The 22,611-nt window shown below is 54.2% G+C and overlaps 1 protein-coding gene across 6 annotated transcripts in view; it reads left to right on the top strand.

The window, feature by feature from the left end:
• Positions 1–22,396, top strand: part of USH1C (USH1 protein network component harmonin) — a 44,908-nt gene extending 22,512 nt beyond the window's left edge. For 2 of the 6 annotated variants that reach the window (XM_059709056.1, XM_059709055.1), the window contains 13 exons: positions 1,740–1,813; positions 6,225–6,374; positions 7,668–7,784; positions 8,284–8,757; positions 12,128–12,247; positions 13,362–13,412; positions 16,038–16,079; positions 16,618–16,671; positions 17,005–17,104; positions 18,084–18,190; positions 18,736–18,831; positions 19,552–19,607; positions 21,924–22,086. In XM_059709056.1, coding sequence (XP_059565039.1) covers positions 1,740–1,813; positions 6,225–6,374; positions 7,668–7,784; positions 8,284–8,757; positions 12,128–12,247; positions 13,362–13,412; positions 16,038–16,079; positions 16,618–16,671; positions 17,005–17,104; positions 18,084–18,190; positions 18,736–18,831; positions 19,552–19,607; positions 21,924–21,936 — 1,454 coding nt within the window. In that variant the 3' untranslated portion in view covers positions 21,937–22,086. Of the gene's footprint in view, positions 1–1,739; positions 1,814–2,889; positions 2,940–6,224; positions 6,375–7,667; positions 7,785–8,283; positions 8,758–12,127; positions 12,248–13,361; positions 13,413–16,037; positions 16,080–16,617; positions 16,672–17,004; positions 17,105–18,083; positions 18,191–18,735; positions 18,832–19,081; positions 19,085–19,551; positions 19,608–20,656; positions 20,767–21,923 lie in introns of all 6 variants that reach the window. The other 4 variants (XM_059709061.1, XM_059709058.1, XM_059709057.1 and 1 more) reach the window with 4 other exon arrangements.
• Positions 22,397–22,611: the final 215 nt, after the last annotated feature.

Here is a 22,611-nt window from a genome sequence, read left to right as displayed (position 1 = left end):
GGAGAAGAGAAATCGATTTTAATTGCTTCTCCTGAGAGTAACCCTAGTCAATTTAGTACCTGCCTTGAAATTGGGTCTTGGCTTCAGAACAAACACACTCTCTCAGGAACTACAGAAAATGAAAACCCTTTCTGCAGCTAGCTATTTATTTCATGATTTTAAACAAAACCAAGCTTCTTGAAGAAAAGGAGAACTTTGTCCGAGATGTAAATGTTTTCTAAAGCAACATCGCGAGGCATGAGATTGATGACCGGAGTCCGCCAGCCTGAGCTGGGGCCGCTGCCGCTGCCGCCTCCATCCATCTCCATATGCACCGGCAATTAATTCTCATTTGGAGATAAGTCAGGAGATGCAGGAAGGCCTGGGAGCCGGCCCAGTGCCTGCCTTTCTCCGCATTCCTGCGAGGCTGGAATGGTCTCAGCCGTTTGGGGCCAGCAGGACCAGGCTGCGTTCAGGTCCTCCTGACCCTCTTCAACTTGGGCCCAGTCAGCCCACAGGTTACACCTGACTCAGGTGTCTGTGCCTGATGAGGGGTGGACCCTGCATTTTTGAACCATAAAAAGTGGGGAGTACCTCTTGCCCAGAAAATGAGGCCACTCATCCTAATGATGTGGGTGGGACTGACTGATCCCCTCACCACCCCCTGTCCCAGGGGCTCACCCTGCCTACCCATGGCCAACCTGGCAGAACCCCAACATCCTGCCAGGCCCTCAAGTCCATGACACACTGTCATAGAACTCCCCAGAAGAACTTCCTTAGCTAAACCAACAAGGAGGAGGGATTTTAATCAAGAATCCCAGAGCTAGAAAAAGCCTGGAGAGATGAAGAGGTTTAAACAAGGGATTTCCACCCTTCTCTTGCCATTACGGACCCCATCAATCAATTAGTCCCCACACCCAACAGGCCCCATGGTTTGGACGTTGAGTTGTTTTCCTACCAAACGATTAAGTAATCATGTGTGTCACCATTGTTGGATTAGGTAGTCATTCTTGTTAGCAAGAAACAGTGTTCCACGGTCGAGTAACCAGAAATCAAGCCAAAAGCAATGGCTCTTAACATTTACCCTTTCATCGGTTATTGGGCAAGTTCTTCTAATTAATATTTGAAATATTAATAAAAAAAACTCGCGGCAAGTTTATGCACTACCTTCTACCATCCCAGGGCGGCTGGAGTCCAGGTTGGAAACCACTGGAATGGGTGGTTTGCTATTCTCCACATTATGTCAAAATTCGTGTCTTCCTGACCACATGTGCCCCTCTACCCTTGGGAATCTCCCCACCTCTTCAGGGTTCCCAGTCCACCCACACAGCTCCAACAGTCCCTGGGGGACCCAGAGGTCTGAAGGTGGTAAGAAGCCAAGAGGATCTGTCCTCCCATTGTATGCTCTGGCACCAAACATGTATAATACTCAGGTATTCCCATCCTCTGTGCCACACCTCCCAGTGTCAGTTGAACGCCCCACAAAATGCTTCTCACTCTGCTGTCAGATCACAGGCCCGTGTTGTGAGCCCATTTTACAGACAGAGAAACTAAAGCTACCAAGGTTGAAAGCTCGACACACGCCATCCCAGAGCGAGAAAGCTTTGCACTGGGCTCCTGAGCCCTGTTCCTGCCCCTGACCTCACAGCTCCCGTAGAGGAAGCTGGTCCCAGGCCCCCAGGCTCCTGGGAAGCGCCTCTGGCCTCTGGGTCTCCTGAATCCCTCTCGGTTCACCAGCTTCCCCCTGTTTTCCCGGGTAGATGATCAGAGAGTGGAGCCCAAGCTTGAGCCTGCCAACGACCGGGACAGAGGCACGGAGGAGCAGGGAGAGCAGGTTTGCGGCCCCCGCTTCGCTCTCTGGCCTTGCTGCTCTGCTTGCTCTGCCCACCTGCCCTGCCATCCCTGCATCCGGCTTTGGGGGACCAGCATATGGTGGAGACCACTGGAGTCTGTGGCGCTCCTCCCAGCCCTGGCTTGGTCCAAGCACTGCACACAAAACCTTGAGAACAAGGCCAGGCTGACATGTCAGCTGGTGCACACAGTACAACTGAACTGCTGGTTCAAATATTTAAGTATGGCCAAGGCCAAGTTCTTCCTCGGGCCTCTCCCGAGGACACCGCAGATCTCCCCAAGATCCGGCAACTAGAGGGTAGCGCTTGGTCCAGCAAGAGGCTTTCAAGATTCTCTTCTAGAGCCCAGACTGGTCCAGAGTGAGTAATTATTTAAGCCTTCACCACTGGCCGGGGAGCTTCAGGTCTGCGGTATTGCCCAGCCATGCTGCTGCCTGAGGAAGGCAGGGGGCTGGTGCCCGGGTTGTCTGGCCCGGACGGGGATATGCTTTTTTGGAGGCCGATCTGCCTGCTGGCTGCCTGAGCCGTCCTTCCCAGAGCTGCCCCCAAGCATCGCTTTCTCTTCCAACACTGAAAGTGGAGGATATGGCCTGGACTGTGGGACAACACTGTTTTGTTCTGGCTGACAGCAGTTCTAGGCAGAGACCCAGGCTCCCTTTTGTCTCGAGCCATTTCTTGGATGGAGGGACCAGACGTCGGTCAGGAAAAGCCTCATTCCCTTTCAGCGGGGCTTTGTGTCTGGCAGGCGGTGGCTCTGAGTTGGAAAAGCTCATCCTCCCACCAGGGGCTTTCTCTTTGATTTGTCTGGCACTGATTTCTAAAGCCAGAGGCAGCGGCAGGGGCCCGGGGACTGTCAATCGGGGCCTTTCTCAGGTGGTCCTGGGCCTGTTTACAGCCCAGGCGAGGCAGGGAAGTGGAGAGTCAGGCAGAGGGTGCCGTTCTGCTGCTGGGCCAGCTGTGCTGCTCTTCGTCTCATGGGAACCCCGCTCCCGGCCTCTGCCCTCGCTGGGTGCTGGCTGCGCGGAACTGTCTCACGGCTCCGTTCTCTGTGTTGTTACAGCCTTTGGGTGGTTTTATCGTTACGATGGCAAGTTCCCATCCATCCGGAAGGTAGGACAGGGCTGGGTGCTGTGCCGTTTGCCATTGAGTTTGCTGTGGGTTTTGGCCTTTTCCAAACATTGTTTTTTTCTGTCAACGCTCAACAGTGTGACCCAGACTGCTTGCTCGAGGGCTGTGCTTCTCTGTCAGGCTGTCATCAGAGGGCAGGGCCCTGTCACAGAGGCATCATGGAGTGGGGGGCGGGGGGGTTCTCGGGTGAAACCTGCCCAGGCACCATCAGGCGCCACCTGGGTCAGCCCCGGTGGGCACAGGGCATCCGGGGCAGGGGCATGGCAGGAAGCTGCTGCTTTGGGTCTCTGTCAAGCAGACCCAGCGGCCAAGACCGGAAGCTGAGGACAGGCAGAGGGAAATGTCACAATGCAGATTATGAGGCTGACTGAGCCAGACACAGACCAGCTGCCGAGGCGGGAGTTGGCTGCCTCGGGTTGAGACAAAGAGCCACACCAATCGTAACTCTCCCTAGAAATATCTCTGCACGTGCCCCGGATAATGCAGTTTTCTGGTCTCTGAGGCCTTAGATTTTCTCTCTAAACCTTATTACTATGTATCTCCAGGCCCCATAAACCTTTCTCATCCCTTTTCTTTCTAAATCACTTTGGCATTTCATTATGAAAATGCCGCTGTTAACATCTATAGATTGGACATTCAGGATGACTTGGCGTTTGGGATCCAGGCATCAGCATAAATCTGGGTGAAGCAATATAGGTGTCATCACTCAACCGGCTCTTTCTGGCGGGATGTCTGGCTTCCAGAAACCAAAGCCCTGGCTGCAGTGTGACCTTGATCATATGTAGCTTCTCCCTGCCTGTACATGGGAATATCTATGTGCTAGAAACATCTACCCCTTCCTCCAACACAGTACCGTTCAGATACGAAGACAGCACTATTATTCCTGACCGAGAGCGTCTTCCCCTAGGAGCACAGATCGTGCTTCGTCTGACACTGAATAAGTCAGGACAGAGCCCCTTAGGGGACTCCTCTCCACACTGTGGTGGCCTCAGAAAGGACTTGGTCTCATCAAACTGTCCTTTCCATTTACAGGCTGACCCTGGCTTAGGATGCCTCATTGCATTACATGTTGAATTCTTTCCTATATACAGTCTCTACTAGAATATAACTAGATACACACACACACACACACACACACACACAGGATTCTACTTGAAAAACGAATGACAGGAGATGGGTAGGTTAAATCCTTCCCAGGCATTAATAACTAGGCAAATGTAAGAGAAGTGTGTGTGTGTCTCCTCCACACACACACTTCCCCTCAGAGATCACGTCCCTTGAGAAGTGCTGTTGGTAAAGAAGCAGACCTGCTTCCCCCTACTCATTAGTTCAGTCATTCCAGAAATAGCTGGTATTTCGATTTCCATTTCATTTCCAAAAGAGAGGGAAATTGCTTCTAGGTAGCAGCAAGAACACATCCACCCCATCTGCCTCTCCTTAGTCCCGACTGAAAGGAATATTTGCCATGAATTTAACTGACAGCTAAAAGGACACCAGAATCGGGTTCCTCCTGCTGGCTCTGAAAATCCACAGCCACTTTCTCCAGGGCCACGTGAGACGCCGTGTTTCCCGGGAGCTGGAACACCCAGTGCCCAGGTAGTACACGTGGCCGTCTATGGCCATGACCATTGATGCACAACATCTCCCTTATTTGAAAAGCTAAAGGCTCCATGTCTCAATTCCTAACCTGGAAGTAATCCCTCTGGGGTTCAAAGCCCCCAGTCAGTGGCCCCACAGAGCCTATGCCAGGGCCTGAGGATGTGTGGTTCTGACTAGCCCTCACCAGGAATGCATGAGTGAGTCATGAAGACCACCCCTACTTGCAGGGGCCCACCGTCTGGCAGGGAGGCAGACTCACATGCAACTAAGTACCCACCTGGAGGGAGCAGACTGTTCTGAGAGCCGTAGACAATGCTATGGGGCAACTTGCCCTTCTGCCTCAGTAAGCAGGCGCTGCTTTCTTGGAGATGGGACAGAAACGGTCACATGTGCCTGCCCCAGCCAGGTGCCCTGGCTCCAAAACCTTAGCACTGGTGGGGTCTTTTAACCAACAGAATGGCCATTCCTATCATAGTGGTGCCTGTGGGAGGCCATGCCCTTCCTCTAGCAAGCTGCCTCCAGGCACAATGTTTCTGGCTCCTCCTGGGGATTTGCTGTCTGAATCTATAACATGATAGCAGGGATTCATCTATCAAGTGAGCCAAGAGTCTAGTCAACAGGGTAGGCAAGGAACCAAGCAGGACTCTGAAGCAAAGAGAACCATTTTCTCAAGTGGCTTCTAGACTGTTCTGGGGTGGATCCCATCCCTCAGGTGGTGGCGGGTGGGATCATCTCCAGAGCACAGTACATACACACAGAGGTGGGGGTTGTCTTTAGGGGGCAGGATGACTCAAGCACAAGTCCATAATGGCACCTCCCCACCCAAGTCCTTCTAGCTGTTTACAATCACTAGTCAACTCAAATCTTCATTCCTGGCCATTGATGCTGGAGTGACTCAGGAATTCTGAGAGCAGGCCCCAGGAAGGTTTGTTGGGGGTGGAGTGAGCTCACAGGTGGGTTTCCTCCTTCCCCAAACATTCCCCAGAATGTTGACTACCTGCTGTCCCCTCCCCAGAGAGCTAGCTATATCCTCCAGGCCTGTGTGATGGAGTTGACACCTGCCATGCTCCCATTGCCCCCAGTTCTTCTGGATACAGTAGAAACTTTGTGGGACCTAGAAGACTCAGGACCAAATCCTGGCACCACCACTTATTAGATGTTTGATGTTGGGCAAGAGACTATATCATGCGGTGTCTACATATGAGACACCTTTCTCTCCAGATATTGGAGAAGGCATGTGCCCAGATACTAGGAAATAAATGCAATGCCTTATTTATGCAGTACTTTCATGATTATAAAGCACATTTATAGATGTTATTTCATTGGCTCTGGATGGCAAGCTTATGGGGCAGGTATTTCTTCCATTTTGGAGATGAGTTAATCAGGCCCAGAGAGGTTAAGAAACCTAGCCAAAGTCACACAGCCAGTTAGTGAATTAGTAAACCCATTCTTCTGACAAAGGGATTGTGTCTCCTACTCTGTAGTGAGTAGCAGTGACCGCTTGTCATAAACCTGAGCTCCAATGCCCATGGACAGAGCTGGGGGAGGGGCTCACCGTGGGATGGTTGCCTGGTGTTGCTGAGGCCTGAATGCCCTGTTTGTGGTGCTGTGCCAGTGTCAACACTACCTTGTAACCCTTGTCGTGTAAAAAATGCCACATCTGCTCAGAAAGGAAAGGATAAGAAAGCCAAGTATGACAGCCTGCAGGAGTTGAGAAAGAATAAGAAGGAACTGGAGTTTGAACAAAAGCTTTACAAAGAGAAGGAGGAAATGCTGGAAAAGGAAAAGCAACTGAAGATCAACCGGCTGGCCCAGGAGGTAGGTGACCTGCTCAAAGGCCAGGTGAGCACCCCTGGGAGGCGGCTTGGTTGTTTCCCATCATGCCCCCAGGGAACCATCCGGAGTTATTCTCCCAAATGGAGTCCAAAGGTGGAGTGAGCCCTGCCCACCTCCTTAGTGTGGAGAGTGAGGTCATCCCACCTGCCCAGGGTCATCTGAGACTAGCTTCTGGCTTAGATGTATGTTTGGGGTTGAGACTGGCCTCCTTGCTCAGGTGTGGGTCTGAAGCTAACCTCTCTGCTCAGATTGTAGGACTTAGGTCAGCCCTCCCCACACCTGGCCAGCGGTTGGGCCTGTGCCCTCCACCCCCACTGTATCAGAGTATGAGTCCAAGACTAGGCCTCCCTGCCCCAGGTGTGGCTGTGAGTCAGAGGCTCACCCCTCTGCCTAGATGGAGATCGGAAGTTAGCCTTCCACCTGCCTGTCATTCTATCTGAATCAGTTTGCCCCCCTCCCAGGTTACAAGTTCAAGATCAGGGTTTCCCAAAGTGCCTGGGCTCTGAGGGTATGGGTCTCAGGCTAACCCCGTGCACAGGCAGGATGTCTCAGGCTCTCCCTCAACTACTCAGGCTATGGGTCTGAGGCTGCTCCCATCAGCAGAGCGTGAGTCTGAGGCTGGACCTCTTCAACCTGGGGATGTATCTAAGGCCGTTCCCTTCCAGACATGCCAAAAGCAGTCTTCCAGCATGAGTAATCCTTACTTCCTAGGTGAGCTGGGTGACCTTCACTCCCTAGCTGTTTGAGATAGCATTGGTTCGGCTTCCTTTCATGCTTCCGTGACAGATGGCCAAGCTGATTGCATTACAAAACAAGAGAAGGCCTGGAGAATGTGAAGTGCATTAGGTCTGGCACTAGGAACAGATTAGCCACAAAATTTAAGAAATTGAACTTGTGCTTCTGAGGACAAGGCAGCCTGGAAGGGAAAAGAAATGTAAAGTTTAACTCTTGGAATGTGCGAGGAGCCTACAATAGGACGTTGGTGGAGAATCCTAAGAGCCTCAGGGTTCGGGGGCCAGCTAATCCCAGGCAATGCATGAGCCCCTTCTCTGACTGTGCCTACAAGTGGCGTTAGTCAAACCAACACCTCGACACCCTCCCCACACCTGTTCGCCCGTCTTCTGGGCCCAGTGAAACAAGCTTAGGTCTTTTTCTAGACAGCTGACACACCAACAGTACTTTGGGGTTTTCTAAGAAACGCTTCGTGTGTGCCGCCCACGTGTGACTCAAGTGCACCCTTTGTCCTCTCCTTTGTGCCTCGGCCTTGGGTCCCAGGTGTCCGAGACGGAGCGGGAAGACCTGGAGGAATCGGAAAAGATTCAGTATTGGGTGGAAAGGCTCTGTCAGACTCGCCTTGAGCAGATTTCCTCTGCTGATAATGAGATTTCGGAGGTAACAGAGCCCTTCTTTCCTAGCCCCTCCTCCTGCTGCCTTCCGAACGACCCGCCCTGGGGGCAGCGGGAGGCACGATGGCCACTGTCCAGCGCACTCCCCCTTCCTCTCTTGAGGAGGGAGAACATAGCTGTTTTCCTGGGCTTGTCTCCAGAGTGACCACTAAGTCCCAGCTTATCTGCGATGGTCCCAGCTAGGCCCCTTGTCCTGGTGTAACTACTAAGAGGGCCACGTTCACTGTCAAGCGCGTTCCAGTTTAGAGGGTGAATTATATGGTTGCCTTATTTGTCACCCACAAATGGCAGAATACGGGACCCTCTTGCATGTGGGCATTCCCTACCAGCTGTCCGGCATGAGCTCAGGTGGCACCCGTGTGGCTCTGGTGTGAGGGTGGTGGGTCTCCGGCAGTAAGAGAAATCGATTAGAAGAGCCTTGTACTCAATGTCCTGTGAAGTGAAGCACTCGCCCCAAGACTACAGAACTTCCTTGCAACCCCCAGATGACCACGGGGCCCCCGCCTTCCATGTCTCCCCTGGCCCCACCCCTGAGACGCTTCGCTGGCGGGCTGCACCTCCACACCACTGACCTGGATGACATCTCTTTGGACATGTTCTACTACCCCCCCAAGATTCCCTCTGCCTTACCTGTGATGCCCCATCCTCCACCCTCCAACCCACCCTCCAAGGTCCCCGCAACCCCTGTCCTTCCGTCATCAGGCCGTGTGAGTGCCTCGTCCTCACCCTGGGTGCAGCACACCCCACCCCCGATCCCCATCCCTCCCCCACCATCTATTCCCACCCAAGACCTCGCTCCTACCCGCCCACTGCCCTCTGCCCTGGAAGAGGCACTGGGCAACCACACGTTCCGCGCTGGGGACACAGGCAATCCTACAGAGGACTGGGAGGCCAAGAACCACAGCGGGAAGCCTGCCAATTCCCCTATCCCTGAACGGAGCTTCCCACCCACCCCAAAGGTACTGCCCCTGTTCTGCGTGCTACACTGGGAAGCGGGTGGAGTGGGCGGGGCTGCTGTTTCCCGTGTCCTCCACTGCCCCTGGGAGCGGAGACGGGAGGAAACATCACCCCACCCCACTCTCCAGGAATGAGCTCCCAGCCTGCATGTTGTGCACACCCTGCATGTGGATGGTTTCTGCTGGTTTTGAAGTGTGTATTGTATGGGGAATGGCCTGTGGTACTTGGGATGAGCAACAGTGTATCGATGTTCGATGTTTGCAGTAGGCGCACAGTAAGTGCTCAGTAGACCTTACTAACTGTGATCAGTGACAAATCAAGGTACAAGGAGATTTGCGTGAAGCTGCCCTCTCTTCCTCTTGGCTAGTGTGGGCTGGTGACATTCAATGTAGTACTTGCAAGGCTGGGCTGGGTAGCCAGCGCACTATGTCACAGCTGGTCATGTCTTGCTATTCGCCTAGAAAGCCTTGAGTGTGGGAAATGAATCCACAGTTTAACAGAGGAAAAGGGGGTTCAGGGGAGCAATCGTAAGCTCTGTAATTGAAGCAATAACACTGCCCAATGCAGCATTTCCTATGGCACCAATCAACTCCGTTGGCTTGAAGTATAATCCCCAGAAATGTCTGGCCATCTTCCAGCTCCAGAAAAGATGAAGATGGAGAATTCCTAGAAATCTCCAAATTTACTATCAAAAGAAAAGACTAGGGATCGTTTTCTTGGAATCAGGAGGCAGAACAGTGATCTTTCTCAAAAAGACATATTTCTTATTAATTGTTCATCATCCAAAGACTACATTGGAAGAGGCAATCCTCAAGGAAGACACAGAACTTTGATTCCTGGGAAGGAAAAAAACAAAATATTCCTCTGCTCCAATAGCTGTGGGGCCAGGCTGGCGTCAGAGCCCATGCAGCCCATGTCAACTGGGGGTGTGGGCGTGAGGGGGACTGTGGCAGGTATGTGGGGGAGGGCAGGCAGTAGTACCGATCAGTGGCTTTTATTAACCTTCCCTGCCTGGATCTGAGTTCCTGCCTACAGAGCAGAATGAGCCTCTCCGAGCACTGAGGAGAGCCTGGGGAAGGAAGGTGGGAGTGAGGAAGTGCCAGATGCAGACAAGGCTCTGGCTTTCACGGAGACTCTGGGGGGGGGGGGGTGAGGAGGGAGAGACTCCCTCTGAACCTCTGGTGGAGTCCTGAGCCCTGACTGTTCCAGGGATGTCTTCCCTCAGAGCCCAGCCAGGACCAGGTTTGCAGGCGGTTGAATGAGCCTGGCACAGAGGACCACATCCTTATTGTGAGGGGTCCCCACCCAGATGGGGGGGCAGCTTTTCCTCAACAAATTCGATTCAAAAATCATGGATTGAGGACCTGCCTTGTGCCTCTCTGTGTGAAGGGGGAGGGGAGCAGTGCTGCAAAGGACCCGGGAGGTGGGCCCACCTGTGCTCCCAGGACTTTGCCATCGGAAGGATGAGCAGCTGACAGGGCAGGACCGGCTATCAAATCAGCACAGGTCACGTGTTGTGTGGGAGAGACTCCTTCTAATGGGAGGCTGCAGGCACCTCTGCAGAGCTGAGCCTTGAGGGATGGCGATGCATGAAGGACTTGGGGGAGGGCATTGCAGGTGCAGGGAACTGCCAGGAGGAACTGCCTGGGTGTGAATCCTGGCTGAGCATGTGTCACCTCATCAAGCTGAGCCTGGGTGTCCTCACTCACAAAGTGGGAATGTTAATGGCACCTCCCTGTTATGAGGATCAAATGAGTTAACACATGACCTCATTCTAAGTTAATACTTAGGAGTATGGCAGGCACATAGTAGGTGCTCTGTAGACATTAACTGTGACCAGTGACAAATCAAGGTACAAGAAAATTTGGGTGAAGCTGCAAACATGAGGTTGGAGGTAACCTCTGCCAACTTTTGAGTCAGGGTCAAGCTTCAAAACAGGATCCAGCTTTCCCAGAGATTGCTCTAGGAATTACGAAGTTCCCACTGCTACTTCCCGGTCAGAGCACGGGGAGGATTAAAAACTCCCCCAGCACAGGGAGCCTCTGAAAAACGGGACCATAAGTGTCTTAAGCAACATCAAAGCCAGGGTTTTCCTGACTCAAAGGCCAGGGGCTGCTGTTTTATTAGTTAGCACTTTGGCCCTTGCACCCACAGCCCTGACACCCTCCTCTCTGCATGCTCCTAGTGAGTTGTCATCAGTGCAGCAGCAGGAGGTGTGGTTGATCACACATCTGCACTGTCAGCCCAGCCAGCAGCAGGTCTCCGGTTGTGGGAAAAGACACCTGTGTTGGCTTCTGTACCTGCCTCATCAGCACCCGCCAAGGGAAGGTTTTCAGGGTCATATCTACCCCCAGGCACTGTCTCATGTGCCCACTATACTATTAAGTCATCCCTTTATTCATAAAACATGTTTAGTGAGCAACTACTATATGCTAGACACTATGCTGGGTACTGGAGCACCACCACAAAATAGGCAGCCCAGTCCTTGCCCAAGACAGTCCTGTGGGAAGACAGACAAGTAAGCAGGAAACCACCACACTACCAGAGGGAGATGGGGGAACACTGGGGATGAGCAGCAGAAGTGGAGAGGAAAAGCTCAAGGAATGCTTTCTGAAGGCAATGATACCTTCCCAAGCTAACACCTGGGAGGTAAAGCAGCAGGAAAGAGCATGTGCAAAAGCCTTGAGGCAAGAAAACCTGGTGTTTTGGAGGATGTAAGTAGGCAATGTGAGAAGGGAGAGGAGTGAGCAATGAGTATAAAGGGAGGTAGAGAAGCTCATGAAGGATCTTGGGGTCAAGTCAAGGGTCTCCGTAGTCAGTGGGGACCCATCAAGGGCCCTGGGTAGGGTTTGTGGCCCAATTTGATTTGTGTTACCCAAGAGGATCAAGTGCATTAGAGCAAAGCAGACAGGATGCCTCTCTTACTGCTCCTCACCCCCAGCCTCCAGAGACTCTATGCCCACCCATCAGGGACAGCAGATCCTTCCTGTGCAGTCAGGGGACTGGAACCGTGGCCAGAAGAGAGAAGCCCTAGGGAGAGAGGAGGCTGGACGGCATCCACGGCCACTGAGAGGAAACCTTGAAAGCCTATCCTCTGAGTGACAGTGGCTGCTGGTGACCCCAGAACCAGACTCTGGCTCACGTCCCTGATTCCCTAGAGGCACGTAGTGTCTGAGTTCAGGGCACACCGTGGCCAGCAGATTGCTCATCTCTCCGCTGGAGATCAGACCCCAGGACCTCTGGCAGGCGAACGGACCAGGCTGGCTCAGCATGTGCATGGTGTGAATTTGCACGTGTGTCAGAGTGCCGTGGTTGACCTGGGCCATGCCCGCCATGACCTCACACGGGTCTCTCTTAAACTAACCTCGCTAGACATTCTGCCCAAGTCCACAGCCTCCACGAGGCCCTGGCGTGTCCACCATCTCCAAGCCTGTCATGGTCCACCAGGAGTCCAACTTCATCTACAGGCCAGCGGTGAAATCCGAGGTCCTGGTAAGCCTCCCGGGTCCCCCTCCAGCGCATCGCCAGAGAGCAGACCAGGGCCGCCTCCTCTGGGTTCTGCTGGAGGGACAGTGAGGTGGGACACAAACTCACATCAGGTGCCATCTCCTAACCATCTCATTGGCCACGAGATGAACCCACATGGTGTAAGTGGTGGTTGACATGGCCAGTGACATTCCTGTTCCTCACTTGACCAAACAGGCTGCAGCGCCATCTAGAAGTAATAAAAATAACCGCTCAGACTTGCTGTGAGCCTACCATGTATCGGCTCTGCAGGGTCTCACTTAATCCTCACCAACCCAGTAGATGGTATCTGTTATCCATCTTTCACACTTGAGGAACCCAAAGCTTAGAGAGGTTAAGTCAGGTGCCCAAGGCAAAGCCAGGACTTACTTCTTACTTCAGGGTCATTCAGAATCCAAAGCCCAAGCTCTGACCCACACTGCCAACTTGCCTAAACTTACGGTGATTCCAGTGGTCCTGCCTCTGCCCCTAGTGCCCGGTGTGGCTCCCCATGGCATGGACCACCCTCAGAGGGGACCTTGCCAAAGCAGATCCACCTCCAGATCACGTCTCACTCCTCTCTGGGACTGAGAGTGTGAGGTGTGGTGCTGGGGGAGAGGGGAGGTCTGCCCGCTCTTGGTCACCCACAGCTGAGCGAGCTCGGACTCATGTGTACCTGCTCCAGGGGCACCAGCCACTGACTGGCCTCCCACCCATGGTGGGAAGAGTCATGCCAGAATTCTAATTCTCCTTTCAAAAAAAACCCTACCCAATGTCAGGGCAGGGCAGCTCAGATACTTATTTTGAGCTCTAGCTGTCCTGTCAGCTTCCCGACAAGCTAGGTTCATGCTCTCGTGACAGCTGCTGGTGCATCTGTGTCGCATGCTCTGGCTGATGACAAGGGGTGGTGTCTGCTTGACTAGAACTGGGTAGCTGTGTGTCTGGGGACATCGTACGGGGCCAGAATGTAAATCAGGCTGTGTCTATTTGGGGAGGGATTTTGTCAGGGCCACCCCAGGGTGGCAGACCCGTGATCGGGCACCAGGGGGCAGACGAGGCCTGTTGGTAACATTCAGTATGCAACTTTTTTTTTTTCTGGCAGCCACAGGAGATGTTGAAGAGGATGGTGGTTTATCAGACAGCGTTCAGACAAGTACAGTGATACCCGTCGTGTGTCTGTGGTCCTCCCTGCCACCCCGTGTCTCCCACTCTGACTTCTCTCTCTGGGAGTGCTGGTGGCTCTCAGGTGGCCCCTAGCGCCATCTGCTGGGAGCCTCAGGCCAAAGCTGTGTCCCCATGGCCACAGCCAGGGGTTGGGGAGGGTCTTGTGTCAGGTGGGGACATTAGGTTTGTTGGGCCCCATGCAGGGTCCCTGGGGGCTCGGCTCTTTTACTGCTGTTTGTTCAAAGAGGAATAGGACAGAGGGAATCCTCAGAGGCCAAGATGGGCCCTTGTTCCAGCCCTAGGTGCCTGAGGTTTCTACCTGCCCCTCCCCCCATTTTGGCCCCTCAAGGCAGATCACAGAGTCAACCCAGCACCCCCACCCCTCACCCCACACTGAACCCACATCAGGGAGGAAGTGATGGCCCAGATCCTCCATCTGCCCAGGGTGCTCCTGTGCACAGGGCCACAGAGGTCCTAGCTGGTCCATGAGTGGGGGCGGGAGGCAGCCACTTATCCTCCCCACCTCCTGGGGCTCACATCCACAGAACCACCATTGATTGGCTGCCTCACCACCAATGAAAGAGACCCCCAGATGGAGGGAGATCGTGCAGCCCAACTCCGCACTGATAACCCACCACCCAACCACAGGCGAATGTGACTACAGGCAGGAAGCTGAGGGGAGGTGTCGGCTGACAGTGAGACATGGGGGTCTGCCAAGGAGGCTGCTCCCAATGACAGGCGGTGGCTAGCAGAAGGTGTGCTGCGCCAAGCACTGTCTCTCAATACTTTATGTCTGTTAATTCATTCAATCTTTACAACAACCTGGGAGTTACGTGCTATCATCATCCCCATGTTGTAGATGAGAAACTCACGCAGAGAGATTAGGAAACACACCGGTGATGTTCTGACACACACAGCCGGTGTCAGACCCCCGGTTTTAATTCGGGGGGTTGGGCCCCTTGACGCTGTGCCATTCTGTTTCTCCAAGCACCAGGATTGTAAGAGAGACATGTAAGGGCCGTGCTGCTTAGGGCACACACAGGTTCAAAGAGAGAGAGGCAGGAAGGTGAGAAGTCCAAGGGCCCAGAATGGAAGTCAAGCCCTCGCTCCACTGCCCACTGACTGGCTGGCCTTGGGCATGAATGTCACCTCTCTGGGCCTCCTTTTCTCCTCTGTTGGATGAAGGGTTGGGCTCCTTTTTCAAGGGCTGACCAGCTGTAATGGCTTATAAGTCTCTGATCTAAATTTACACAAGACACAAGCACTTGCCATCTGGCCCATCCCTGAGAGCAGATTCTCAGGGGGAAGATTCTCGGGCCCTGAGCCAGCACTGCCGAGTTCTGCAGAAGCGACAGCCAGGGGTAGGCAGGGCCCTCCTGAAAGAGCATTGACTCAGATCCTGCCTCCTGATCTCTCTTGCCTATGGATTTGCTGCCCTGACATCCATAGACTGACCTGGGGGTGGCCTCGAGCTGGGCCAGGCTGGAGACTCCTTGGCTTTTTGGGGTTGAGCCGAGGTGATGAAGATTAGAGAGGAGGGAGGACAGGCAGATGCCCAGGGAGCCATCTGCTGATATGTGGCCCTCGTCTTGTACCCCGAGCTTGGATGCTTTATGCTGGGCATAGCGGTGGCCGTGGCCTCCCCATGATGCTGACCACGGGCCTCAAGGGACACTTGGCGTGGCCTAGGGAACTGTGTGCTGGGGGTGGCTCCACTCAGTCCAGAAAGGCCGCTCCTTTGCTCCCATATTCCCATGGGGACCAGCAGAGGCTTTGCTGCTCTCGGGCCTGGTGTGCCTGGCCCCTCAGTCTGCGGGCCCCGGGCTCCCCCTCTCTGTGTGACTCCTGGCTCTACCTCCTCCTCCCTTCTCACCACCTTGTTTCTACATCTTGGGAATATTGTTCCCAGAGCCCCCACCATCCAGGTCCCCTGAGCTGTGTGTCCTCTCACCTCTTCCCCGGCGAAGCTCTGAGGAGGCCTCTCACCTTCCAGATAAACTCTACATTAAGATCAACACTGGACATGGGCAGGCACAGACTGCCCGCCTTTCCTCATGGTGCCTGCGCTCCCTCTGCTCCTGCCCCCCTCCCCATCATCCTGTGACTGATTCCCCAGGACAAGCAGTCTCTTGAACAGTGTTGGTCTTCCTTTGGGATCATAGCCCTGCATGGAGAAAAGCTGGGCTTCACTCCCTCCTCTCCAAAAGTCTGGACCTGGCCTCGCAGGGCAGGTGCAGGAACTGATGTAGGGCCATAGGACCTGTGGCTGTGGGAAGATAAGACCTTCAATAAGGCTGGCGCTGCCTAGGCCACCTGGACATCTGTCAGCTTGGTGCCCCTGTCAGCCACAGATGTTAACCCCACCCCCTCCCCCGCCACTCCCAGGAACAGTGCAGGGTCCAGGGCTGGGACTCTCCTGATGCTTCCCACAGCTTTCTGCTTCACCTGGGCAGGGGTGCTCCAGCTGTTGGGGCTGCCAGCCTCCTCCTGCATGCTCCATCCAGGTCACACCTGGCCCCCTCACCCTTTCCCCTACTTCTTCCCTAAGCTTGCTTCCTGCAGTGACCCTCGGGGGCCTCAGATCTGTTGCCCTAACACCGTCCTTTGCTTCCAGGATTTCCGGAAATATGAAGAAGGCTTTGACCCCTACTCCATGGTGAGAGAGAACTCTCCTCCCCCGCGAGTAACCCCAGGAATGAGGGCTGGGGGTTACAATGTGTTTGGTGGTGATACATTCTGGGCCCTGGGGGTGCCAGGGATGAGCACATGAGGAGCCCCAGAAGGCCCCACTGCTCTGCTCTTTCCTGTGAAGGCACCTTTCAAATGGCATTCCAGTGGGAAGTGTATGGGATGTGTGTGTGTGTGTGTGTGTGTGTGTGTGTGTGTGTGTGTGTGTGTGTCTGATAACAAGTTACACTCACTGAGCACTAAGTACATGCCAGGCACTGTGCTGTGTGTTTATGAGACATGCTCTCGCCATCTCACAACATTCCCAGGAAGAATGGAGCTGGGATTTGTGTGTGTGCCTACATGTCCCCCAGTGGGGCTGGGACCCCCAGTTCAAGACTGATGGAGGGAGGCTAGGAAAGGTCCCCTTGTCCATGTCCTCCATAAGTGCCTGGGTCCCTTCCCACCCTGGCCCCACCCTCATCCTTCAGACAGACTCAAAGCTCCCCACTGTCTTTTCCCTCTAGTTCACCCCAGAGCAGATCATAGGGAAGGATATCCGACTCCTGCGCATTAAGAAGGTACCTGGGCACATGGAGGTTGGGTAGCCGCCACCCTTCTCTGCCCCTGCCCCTCCCATCTTGGTCCCCTGCTTCTTCATCTCTCAGGAGACTCCTGGCTGACTCCCCAGGTCCCCACTGTCCCTCCTCTCTCCCTTGAGGGGGCCCCCTCCTGTGGTGGTGTCCCATGCCCTGGCCCTGCCTGGTGACCATGCCTCACTTTCTCCCTACGGCCCTGCCATTGGCCCCATGGCTTCTCCTGTCCTCTACGTGGCCCTGTCAAGAGGCTCATTGCCCAGGTGCCCACAGGCTGCTGTCTGCTCGGCTCCCTAAGGCCTGTTTTTCTCTAACCAGGAGGGATCCTTAGACCTGGCCTTGGAAGGTGGTGTGGACTCCCCGATCGGCAAGGTGGTCGTCTCAGCTGTTTACGAGGGGGGAGCTGCTGAGCGGCATGGTGAGTGGGGACAGCCGTGTCCTGGTTTGGGGATGGTGTGGTGGTTATACAGGACTCTGCAGGAAAGCCAACAGCTGCCCACTCGGAGTAGTTGGCAGTTGCTCAAGAATGCCCCTTCCTGTTCATCCGTCCACCCAGTACCACATGTTGCCTGTGGGCATACAGTGGTGCCAGGGCCTGTGGGTACACAGCCAAATCAGATATACCCTACCATCCAGGGGCTCCCCATCTAGTGGTGAAAACATGCTCAGAATCGCCAGGTACTGACAATAACAGTGCAGTCTGCCAAGGGCTGACAAAGGACTATGGGGGTGGAGGGAAACTGTGGGAACTCTGAGGGGCCCCTAAGCCACCAAGGGAAAGGGGGCTGCTGAGAAGAGACCAATTACAAATTGTGAACTATGCTCTTCAGGAAAAGACCAGGATACAGTGACAGAATAAAAAGAGAGATCTACTTTAGAGTGAGTGGGGGTCAGGGAAGACCTCTTTGAGGAGAAGACATTTCATCTTAGATGTAGACTAGACGAAAAAGAGAGGGAACAGTATTTCAGGTGGAACAGCCGGTGAGGCAGGAAAGAGCTTGGCCAGCTCAGGGCCCTGAAGCAGACCAGCAGGGCTGGAGCACAGAGAGGGATGGCTTGCAGAACTAGCTCATATTTCTAGAAACCTCCCTGGGAATGCAGGCCTGCCTCCCTCTGACATAGCAGAGGCCCGTAGTAAAGCTGAGTGACAAAGATTATCACTGGTGTCCCTGTCTACTAAGTGGAGTGGGGGTGAGGGCGTGCGGACCGTGTGGGAAGGAAGTGCCTTTGAGCAACCTGGTGGATTGTTTCCCCTCGTGCTTCCGGAGCCCATGTGAGCTTTCAGAATCCAGGAGTCAGGCTTCTTCTGCAGCTCCACGGTGACCCCCTTAGCCAAGCCCTGGGCCAGGCACATGTAGCATACAGCCCGGTTGCCAATCAACCTCATCTTTCCGCAGGTGGTCTTGTAAAAGGAGACGAGGTCATGGCAATCAATGGCAAAATCGTGACGGACTACACCCTGGCTGAGGCTGAGGCTGCCCTGCAGAAGGCCTGGAATCAGGGGGTAAGAGCGAACCTCCTCCCTGCCTCCCTCCCTTGCGTGTTTGCCTCAAACCCTGGCCTCTGCAACCAGGCCTTAGAGCCCGGGTTCCTCATCCCAGGGGGGTATTCAGGATCCAGGCAACACTTGGGTGATGCCCACATAGCCCATCCAGCCGAGAGTCTCAGTCTGACAATGTGGGATTCAGAAAAATAAATGTCAGTTCCTGATTTTAAATCCAAAAAGCAAGTAGCACAGATACAGACTCCAGAAGACCAGGTGTGGCAACCCACCCAAGAAGAAAACTTAAGGTCTTCTGTAAGTGCGCACTGACCAGGAATCAAGAGTGCCTGGGGCTATTAGAAAGCATTCACAGAAGCAGAGGGCCCAGAATGGAGGAGGGGCTGAGGGTAGCCTGCTCTGTGCTCATTAGACACCTGGGTCAGGGCCACCACATAAGATCTCCCAGGCTGTGCACTGCACAACTCGAGGGGTGCCCTCCTACCGACTCCAGTGTGAATGGCGCCCGCTCATGTTGTGCAATGCACAACCTGTGCAACTGTATGCAGGCAGCCGAGCCTGGGGTATTAAGTTCAGAGCCGAGGAAGCTGACCAGATGGGACTGGGACCCACATGAAGGGATGTGGAGAAGAGAAGACTTACGGGTAACATGATGACTGTCTTTGATTATCTGAAGGGCTGCCTTAGGGTAGAGGGAGCAGAAGTGCTATCTGTGGTTCTTGAGAACAGAACTGGATTGGATGGAGGGAGGTCCTGGGAAGAGATTTCAGTTCCATACTAGGAGCTATTGCTTGGTAGAGGGACCCAGTGGTAGTTCGCATACCTTTTATTGAATACGCCCAAATCAAGGGTGGACAATGATGGATAAGCCAAGGATGGCAGTGATCCATTGAGGGGGTGCATGCGTTAGGATCAGAAATCTAGCCTACAATTCCCTAATTGGCTGTACCTCAGAATAACTCAGGGACCTTGTTAAAAAATACTGTTTCCCAGGACCTACCCTAGATTTCCAGGGGTCAAGTCCAAGAATCTAGAGTTTTAAGAAATTCCCCCATGACCCCAAGGTTGCTGCCTGGCCCTGGTCCACAGGTCAGCATCTGGGAACTTGGTGTCATATAAGGGCCTGGCAACCCTGGCTCTGTGGTTTGAAGCCTCAGAGACTGGAAGCTTCCCCAGACCATGGGGCCACAAAATGAGACCCATCCCAGCAGGAGGTCCTCCAGACCCAACTGGGCCCACCTTCCCATGGGAAGAAGGTCCGAGCCAGCTGATCCATGGTGCCCAGGAATGGGAATGGAGTGTCAGGGGCAGACATGCCATCAATCCCTGAGCGTGCCCTAGCATCACATACCTTCTCCCCACAGGATTGGATCGACCTTGTTGTTGCTGTCTGTCCCCCGAAGGAGTATGATGACGAGCTGTAAGTGTGTGTGGGAGCCTGGCCCACTGCCTCCTCTGTCTCTTCCTCCTCCAGAATCTTGGCTCCCTTCTGCCAGCCCACTCCCGGCCTCCATCAGCCTGAAGGAATGCCCCAAGCACACAGCTTCTAGTAGAAATCACTCCTAGAATGCACTGAGCTAGAGAAAGCCTAGAACTAAGTCATGGTCCTCAAGCATTTTCAGAGCTGCCTCTAAGACTATCTTGTCCAAATTCTTCTTTACGTCTGGAAAACTAAGGCCCAGCGAGGTTCAGGTCTCAGACCTAGTAAACGGTGAAGTTGGTACAAAGCCTCGGGACTTCTGATTCCCCGCTCAGAGGCTCAGCCCTCACACCCTCATCAGCTAGTTTACAGATCTCTGTCTTTAACTCTCTGGATGGTCTCCCTAATAGGTAACTGCTTTGCTTCTTGCTGAGTCTTTAAGCTTCCAGGACCACAGACTTTGGCCCTACCTGCAGGATCTGCGAAGAGGCTTGGTCCAGTTTCCATCTTTCTCTGTGATTTTCTATATGTCTGTTTCTCTGTTTCATTCCTGTCTCTGTACCTGTGTGGATCTCTAGTTCAGTCCTCTCTGTCTCCTTCCCCTCTCTCTCTCTTCCCTATTCTCCCTGTCAATCTCTCTCTCCCATCTGCCCCCACTCTTTCCCCTTCTCTTCTCTTCATTGCCTTCCCTCTTCTTTCTTACTTTCTCCTTTGCTTCTCTATCTCTGAGTCTCTGCATCCATTTTTATCTGTCTTTTTCTGTCTCTGTCTTTGTCTCTCTCTACCTCTCTGGTGTCTGACCTCCATCCTCATCTTATCACATCACCTCCTTACCCCTCTGCTTGCCTGTTGTGGCTGGACCTGCCTGCTCCCCCTGCCCAGCAGAGGCTGAGTCCTGTGCATGTCTTGGAGAAATCAAGGTCTCGTAGCAAGGAATTCTGGAACCCAGGGCCTAGGCAGGAGCCAAGTGAAGGGAGAGGTCCGATGGAGTTCTGCCTGGAAATAACTGAGCCCTGTTTTGTGTTTCCTGCTCTGCTCTGCGTATGTAGCTCTTCTCTTCCCTCCTCTGCAGCCGAAAGCCCCCAGCCGGTCCGAAAGCTCCTTGAAGACCGTGCTCCCGTGGTTAGACACGGGTTCTTCCTGCAGCTGGAGCCTGGCAGCCCCCACGGTGAATAGGCAGGCGGGCTGCAGGGCCCCGTCTGTCCGTGCTGCGTGTCGTGGCCGTCTGCTGCCCATGCCGTCGGCAGGTTCTTTGGACTGGTGTCTGGAGGGGCACACGAGGCGCCATTCCTGAAGTGCCACTCAGGCCTGCTCTTGGCCACACTGGGTTTCTGTTGGACTCAAAGGCTCTCTCATTCAGGGGAGCTGAGCAGAGCCTGCTTTGTAGCAGGCTGGGTCCTGGGCATCCTGACTCACCACAGCCCTTGGGACCTGCCACAGGTCCCACACAGCACCCCAGTGAGCAGGATGGAGCGGTGAGCACCATCCTCTGCTGGGCACAGACAGTGCTTCAAACCGGGCGCCACGGGCTTGGAGACCCCAAAGCAAGTGCAGCCTGGAGTTCCCCTTCCTTGGGGTGCCACCTTCTGGGAGCCCTGCTCCACTTCGCCCCATGCTTGAGCAGGGCCAGGGCGATTAAGAAGCAATGAAGGCTGGTCCAAAGAACCAGGGTTGGCCTATTGGGGTTGTTCATGTTGTGACTGTCGTGGCCTGAGCCTGGCTCAGACCAAACTGTTCTCTGTGCCTTCTCTCTCCCGTGGCTCTGGACTCTTCTCTGAGGGACACTGTGGAGCCCACCTGTGGGATGTGTTTTCCACCCTGTGACAGGGCTGTGCCCATGGGCAGAGCTGGCAGGTGGCTGTGAAACTGGTGTTTGGTGTGGTCTAAAGCCCACAGCTAGCAGCATTTAGGGCAGACTCAAGCCTGGACTTATGTCTTTTCTGTCACAAGTTCCTGAAAACATAAGAGCCTCATGCTCCCAAGACCACTGGCCTGCTCTGCTGTGGTTTCTGGGATGGCCTCAGTGGCCCTATGTTTTCTGTCGCTGTCCTCTGCTCTTTGTGAGGGACCCCAGCCCCTCTGCCTTCCGGCCCCCTCCTACCTCATCCCAGGTGTCCCTTCTGCTTCCTCCCTGGCCTCCTGTGTGCTGTGGCTATGACTGGTGTGTAGCTGCTGGGGGCCTGCACCACGAGGGGCTGCCAGAGGTTGGCAGGGCCGTGCACCCCGGGGGAGTCCTGCCTGTTTCAGGCCCTTCCCTGGGCTGAGTGTGCACCCACAAGGCCTGCACCCTCCTGGTCTGTTTCATCTTCCCCACAGGACCTTCTTCTGAAGTCGGGAAGGAGAAACCAAATTCACCCCTTTAAGCCAGTGAGCTCTGGACCCGCCCTTCTGAACACAAAGCCGGGAACCAGCCTTGAGAGACGCCAGCCTGCAGGCACCCTGGAAACCCACAGTCAGCACCCAGCGACTTCAGACACCCATTGGCCCTGTAGAAGAGCTGCATGGGAGCACCTCGGCCATTGCTCTGAAGGCCAGTATGGAGGGAGAGCAGCCAATCGTTCTGGAAGGGCCCCTGGAAGCCGGACTCGCGTGTCTTCTCTCTGGCCCTGTGAATTTGGTCTCTCCCAGCCCTGGGAGACTTCTCCCTTGAAATCCAATAGGACCTGACTCTTCGGTCCCATTCTCTACACCCTTCTCCCCTTGGTCCTGCTGTCATTGCTGCTAAGATTGCTGCCACAAACCTTACTTTGAACTCATCAATAAAATAAACAGATTTCTTTTCCAGCTTACAGGAGAGAGTGTGGATTTGGGTAGCAAATTCAAGACTGTGAAATTAAAACAACAACAACATATAACATTTTGGCTCCTAATCAAGAGTGAGAAACAGAACCCAGTGCTGGAATTTGGGTCTCACAGGAAGGAAATAATCAAGGCCAGGGGCTGGCTTGGAGCCGAGGCTGAGGCACCAGAGCCAGGCTGAGCTGGGCTTCAGTGTCTTCTCAGC

The sequence above is a fragment of the Myotis daubentonii genome, chromosome 9, assembly GCF_963259705.1.
Source record: "Myotis daubentonii chromosome 9, mMyoDau2.1, whole genome shotgun sequence".
NCBI classification, from domain to species: domain Eukaryota; kingdom Metazoa; phylum Chordata; class Mammalia; order Chiroptera; family Vespertilionidae; genus Myotis; species Myotis daubentonii.
Note: the sequence above shows the minus strand (reverse complement) of the source record. Positions and strands in the feature narration are given on the sequence as shown.